The sequence below is a fragment of the Berghia stephanieae genome, chromosome 4 (assembly GCF_034508935.2).
Source record: "Berghia stephanieae isolate SIO BIC M18660-M18661 chromosome 4, UCSD_Bste_1.3, whole genome shotgun sequence".
In the NCBI taxonomy this organism is placed as follows: domain Eukaryota; kingdom Metazoa; phylum Mollusca; class Gastropoda; order Nudibranchia; family Aeolidiidae; genus Berghia; species Berghia stephanieae.
This window is the reverse complement of record NC_088363.1, coordinates 30,243,763-30,249,663: the sequence shown is the minus strand read 5'-3', so window position 1 is coordinate 30,249,663 and position 5,901 is coordinate 30,243,763. Positions and strand designations below refer to the sequence as shown.

Genomic DNA, 5,901 nt, shown 5'->3' with positions numbered 1-5,901 from the left:
ATCTAGAGTTAAAATCTGCAAGTGAAGCATAGCACTCATTTTGTACTGGATCAGTTGATAGGATACTTACTTCCTGAACACATGTAAAGTGAATGAGTATATTCTTTGATCACGCCTTCCCCCTGAGGTATAAAGAAAAGCAAAACAATTTTTAAAATCAAATTCAATCGACTGGGATAAATAATATGCTATGAAAAAAAAGTGATTTTCATATCAAAGTTTACAAGACAGAGATATCCATATCTATTTTTCCTTCTTAGGTTTGATTTTATTCAATTATATTCTGATATATGCAAAAATATAGGTAAAATTAAATAAATATATTTCCAAGTAAAGTAGAAATTTTGAACATTTAACATCAATACATTAACTTTTATAATTCAGTAGAAAATTTCTGATTAATACCCGATTTTGCTCCTATTTAAACATCAAAAGAATACATTTGTCACAAATTCTGTCCCTTAGTTAGGTCCAACAAAGTGAATACGATTATAATGACAACTTGCACATAAACAACATATCTCATGGCTTGATGGTTTTTGCTAGAGTACGAAACTCACAAACCGTACCAACTCATGCAAATGCCTGGATGACAGTACCGTGTGTTTCTGTTTTTGTAATGATCATTTTGTCACCAATCAAGGTATTGAATTAGGCAGCAAATGCACTCATTTAATAAAATGTGAAATGATAATATGGTGTGATAACAATACATGCAATGTTATGACATAATGCGACTAGATTGGTTGTTAAGAAATGATAAACATGTGAAATTGAAAGAGTAGCCAAAACATTAATTTCTACCGCATGAGAAATTTGTTTCTTAATTCTTGCCAGAGAAACATCACAAAGATCGTTTGGAATGACAAAAAAAAAATCAATAACACACTTTATAACTGTACATATTCATTCATTCATATCAAAATATATATCAAAAAGAATATCTTACTTTCACCAAGATCTTACGCTCTTCCTTATCGGTCTTTCCAGCATAGGCTGCACAAGCACCGGTGCTCTTTTTTGTCGTCTTTTCATTGAGCCATTGCAATCAATTGATAAGATATCAGCCTATGTTGATAAAATAAGGGCAATATAAATGATTGGCAAAGAAGATTTTGTTGGGTTTTTAAAAATATAATCTTTTTTTAAAAATACGACATTCAACAAAATTTGTCTTTAAGCATCACGATTCACAAATTGAATAGATCCATTGTGATATATGACAATCTTATGTAGTTGTCTCCGTAATCAATTAACACTTTATTTTATGCTTTTACTATTGTATGAGAAGGAATATAAAACACATATTCAGGAATCTAAATGAATTTTGCTTGTAATGACGAATTATTTTAAGCTACTGCAAAAACGTCATCCAATTCAACAATATCAAAGTATGCATCAAAAAGCATCAAAACATTACCAGATTTTTACCTTGGACTGATTGAAATACATCAAATGCCTCAACAAAGTCAGTGAAATAAAGGTACCTCATTATACTAAATTAAATATATGTGGGGTGTTGGCTAAAAAGTTGATATTCAAAAATTGCCTCAAACTGTATTATTTTGTGACGATATGGTGATGAAAAATGAATCTACTGCTAGAAACATGAGATTATTTCTTCTATTTTGGAGGAAGAAAAAGGTGTTTGTAAAGAGAGAAAAATTATAAATTCATATTTCTGATTACTTCAATTTTAAATTCACTTTATGTCACCTATTTCACCTCGAGGTAATACTGGATTGAAGCATTGTCTCACAATTGTCTTAAGTACTTCACCAATGAACAAGCTAGCATATTTTCTTCTATCTATCACTTTATTACCTGTGCTTCAATTTTGTGAGATCCAATCTGAGTGGGGGTGGCATCAATTTCAGCTGTGTATGTTTCACCCGGGCATAAACAAAAAGGTTTGTTTAGGTTTGAAGACCCAGAGACTTTAAAAGCAGCTCCTGTATTTACTGAAACTTTTACCTGAATAATAATCGAGATTAGATATCATAAGTGGGATAAATATGCTGACTTTTAGGGCTGAAGAATGATCTGCACATGAAAATAATTAATGCTGTGTCTACATAATGAGTATAACGCAATGTAGAAAGTAAGTCAGATGTAGCTCACTGCATGGCTTGAGTTGATAAAACTTTGCAGATTTTTTTGTAGACCAATACTAAATCAGTCCTTTATGCTTTAGACGGGATGCTGGTCGCATAGTAACTTCTACCAGATCTAACAGAAATCATGGTGCCAAAATTTATCCCGGTTTCTATAGTGTTAAATGGACAATAGTAATTTGTTTGCTACCCTTTGTATAGAACACTAGTCTATTGCAAAGTAATTTCCACCAGAACTAAGAGATCTAGCTACCCAATCACTGCTGGGTGGACAGGGAGTCATAATAAATCTCTGCTTCTCTCAGGATTGAGCCAGGATCCTTTGCGTGTGAAGTGAGTGCTCTACCAACTGAGTTATCAGGACCCCTAAATATAACAGACCAAGCAACAAAATCACTGATGGATGATCTTTTCAATGACTTTTCAATGGGTATACTGGTGGTGAAGTGTCTTGCTACCTGCTCAATCCAGGGACCTCATATCAATTTGCATTGTAAGTCCACAAACTTGCTGCTGCAACGTTATCAACATCACAATTATTACAAACACAAACATTAAAACCACCAAAACATATCTTTATTAAACAATTTGACACTACATTAAACTGTAGACCTTATATCAGGTATCTCAGATTGTAAAATGTTAGATCAAAATGCAAACTGCTCTTGTTTTTCTCAAATAAAACTTGGCATATCTATTAAATCCATTTGTTCAAAGAGCCATGATTGAATACCTTGGTCTAAATTTGTAGAGAGTAGTTTGCAATAGTTTTCTACCCTATCAAAAGAGTAGGCTACTTAGTGAGGATATACTCTGGCTTAATGGCCGAGATCTCTCTCTCTCTCTCTCACTCTCTCTCTCTCTCTCTCTCTCTCACTCTCTCTCTCTCTCTCTCTCTCTCAAACTCCTAATATTTGTATCTACCTTTAAGCAGGTTTCCACGTAGTTATGGACTGTAAAAACAATTGGCAACTTTTCCCCTCTGACAGCTGATTCGGGTAAACCCAAGTGAATGAATAGAGGCTCAATGGTAATCAACTCTTGTAACGGGGAAACTCCAACACCTTTATCTCCGTTAACACAAATTGCATTTCCCTTCCAACTGGTCAGAGTATGTTCAGGTGCAGTATGAACGATATCCAATGATCCAGAATTTCTGAAAAATTGTTTCAAAGACACCGCTATGAACCCATCGCCTCAGTCTTATAATATTATATTGAAATGAATAAGCTGAATTCAAATTTCTTTAAAGTCAATCAGAATTAAGAAATCTAGAATTTTTTTTGAAGTTTCAGAAACAATACTCACTCTCAACCATAAAGGCATTTACTCAAATTCTACAAATTCAGCTTAATATTCATTCCAATATAAAACCATTTAGAGACTATTGGTAACAAACGAGAGGATAATGGTGCACTCTTGATTAAACACATATTGTGGAAAAGATAGTCTCTATTCAATGGACAAATAACCCCTTTAAAATAGTTCAGAAAAGTGAGTGGAGCAGCACTTATGTTGATAATAACAAGAAATGAAGTGAGTAGGAAATTGACAGAAGACAATAGAGAATAAAAATTTAGCGGCGATGGGGGCTCAAACCTGCAACATTACTAGTACGACAAGTCCGCCTGGCCTGGGAGAGTGTGGCTCTATTGTCTGAATTATCCATCACTTTAAAAAAAAAGTGGTATCAAACTCTGTGTCTATCTTGAACCACTCTCCCCAACTTCTTGAGGTCATAGGTTCAACACACAAATGCTGAGAAGTTTGTTAGCCAGCATTTAAGCTTAATAGCCAGCCATATTCTTAACACAAACATATACCATAGAAATGATTGAGACATTGAGTAAGTTCCAATATTTGGGGTGAATATTAATTCAGAAAAGTGAGTGGAGCAGGCACTACTTATGTTGATAATAACAATAACAGGAAATGAAGTGAGTAGAAAAGTGCGAGAATACAATCGATTAAAAAAATGTCGCTGTTCAGGCGGTTCAAGGTAGACACAGAGTTTGATACTGCTTTTTTTGGGGAGAGGTGGAGAACTCAGACAGTAAAGCCACGCTCTCCCGGCCAGGCAGAGTTGTTGTATCAATTATACCTAATCCCCCATTGTCGCAAAATTCTTATTCTCTATTGTCTTCTGGTACTTTCCTATTCACTTCATTCCTTTCAAATAGTGTAAACTGCATGTCTTGTTGTCTTAAGAACACGACCTAAAATTCTTAAAGAAAAAAAGATGTTTCAATCATAGATAAAATATTTCATTGTATGGTTTGAATCCTAGAGAAAAAGTCGAGTGATAATGTTTGAGCCACTTACTTGCCCACAATTATAAATATAATAAAAATCAGCATTTCTGATGAATTTTTGGTAACATTAATAACTATGATGATACAGCAAGGATGATCATAGCTACGGTAAAGATATTGATGACGATGATGATGATGATGATGATGATGATGCACCCACCCAACTACCTCCACATCCCATAGCCAGGTGTCAGGGAAATGGGAGTCAAAGTTATCAATGAAGTGGTCATGGTGGTGCTCCACACTGAAGTGGTCGCTCACAGCCTGAGGGGGGTGGTGGGCTGACATGTGCACGAGAAACCAAACCCTGAAATCATATAGCAACAACTTAATATAAAGCCACCAAGACATTAGTGTTCCTCCGAAGAAATTACAAATCAAATTAACAAATTTGAATGAAAAAAAAAAAAATAAAGAAAAAATTTTGAGCTTTTATATAGAACAATATCCACTAAACGTACTCAAAACGCTTTACAGGTGGTCCCTGACCAACAGCAACACGTAACATGTAGAACAAGACATGACACCTGTTAGGCGAGATTACAATTTTTTCCAACAGACAACACGGTTGATGGCCAGGTACTCATTTTACACCTGAGTATGGTGAGAGAATGTGAGTAATGAGCCTTTTCCAAGGACTGAACTATGCGCCGAGTGAGGCTCGAACCCAGGACCTTCCGATCCGAAAACAAGTGTCATACCACAAGCCCACATAGCCGCACATACAAGGCACTGGTCTTAGCACTTGTTCAACTTACCAGTCTGGTTGGAGCCCTCACATTTTTATTTTTATTTTTGTTCTATTGTAGCAAGAAAGAAGTGATTAATAAAATTACAAGGAGTATATATCTAATCGCATCTGTGCAATTAATTTGGATATTTTACTTTTACTTTGGCCTTTTGTTCCACCAGGAGCATAGGTCATCAACGAAGGTCCTCCACTTTTTTCTATCCTGTGCCATCCCTTCCAGACCTCTCCATGTCTGGCCCGAACGCTGGGTATCTGCTTCTACATCTCAGGTGGTCTGTGGCCAGCTCTTCTTTCATTTTCCCTGTGGATTCCAGGTCAAGCTTGCAGAGTGATGCTTGTTGTCGGTTTTCTAAGAGTGTGACCGATTTGGATATACAATACTATATTTAGATTTCACTACGCAAAAGTTTGTTTATCAAGCATTTTTGTTTGTAACAGAGAGAAGTGATATGTAAAAAATGTGGCAACCTATTTCTCTACTCACCGTTTGAAACTGGAGCAATCATCTTACAGGGCCGTGTCTCTAGTTTTAAGTTTGTAAGAACTATAATTCCAGTTGACTGAGAGAGAATAGTGAGAAAACACAAAATACAGTAATTACAGTCTCGAAAACTAAATAAATATTTTAGTATAGATCAAAATGAATAATAATGAACCTCTCATTGGTGAATAAACTAAATATATTGTTTTGTCAATACTTTCCATAACTTGTGATATGTCCTTT

General features: G+C 35.2%; 1 protein-coding gene across 1 annotated transcript; it reads right to left on the bottom strand.

Moving 5' to 3' along the window:
* Positions 1 to 70: 70 nt before the first annotated feature.
* On the bottom strand, positions 71 to 5,715 carry LOC144971987 (alpha-2-macroglobulin-like). Its single transcript, XM_078913069.1, has 6 exons — positions 5,662 to 5,715; positions 4,587 to 4,733; positions 3,039 to 3,270; positions 1,825 to 1,974; positions 950 to 1,068; positions 71 to 122 (listed from the first exon to the last, which is right to left on the bottom strand). The coding sequence occupies exons 2-5, from the start codon at positions 4,712 to 4,714 to the stop codon at positions 952 to 954; spliced, it is 627 nt and encodes a 208-aa protein (XP_078769195.1). The 5' UTR covers positions 4,715 to 4,733; positions 5,662 to 5,715; the 3' UTR covers positions 71 to 122; positions 950 to 951.
* Between the last annotated feature and the right edge of the window lie 186 nt (positions 5,716 to 5,901).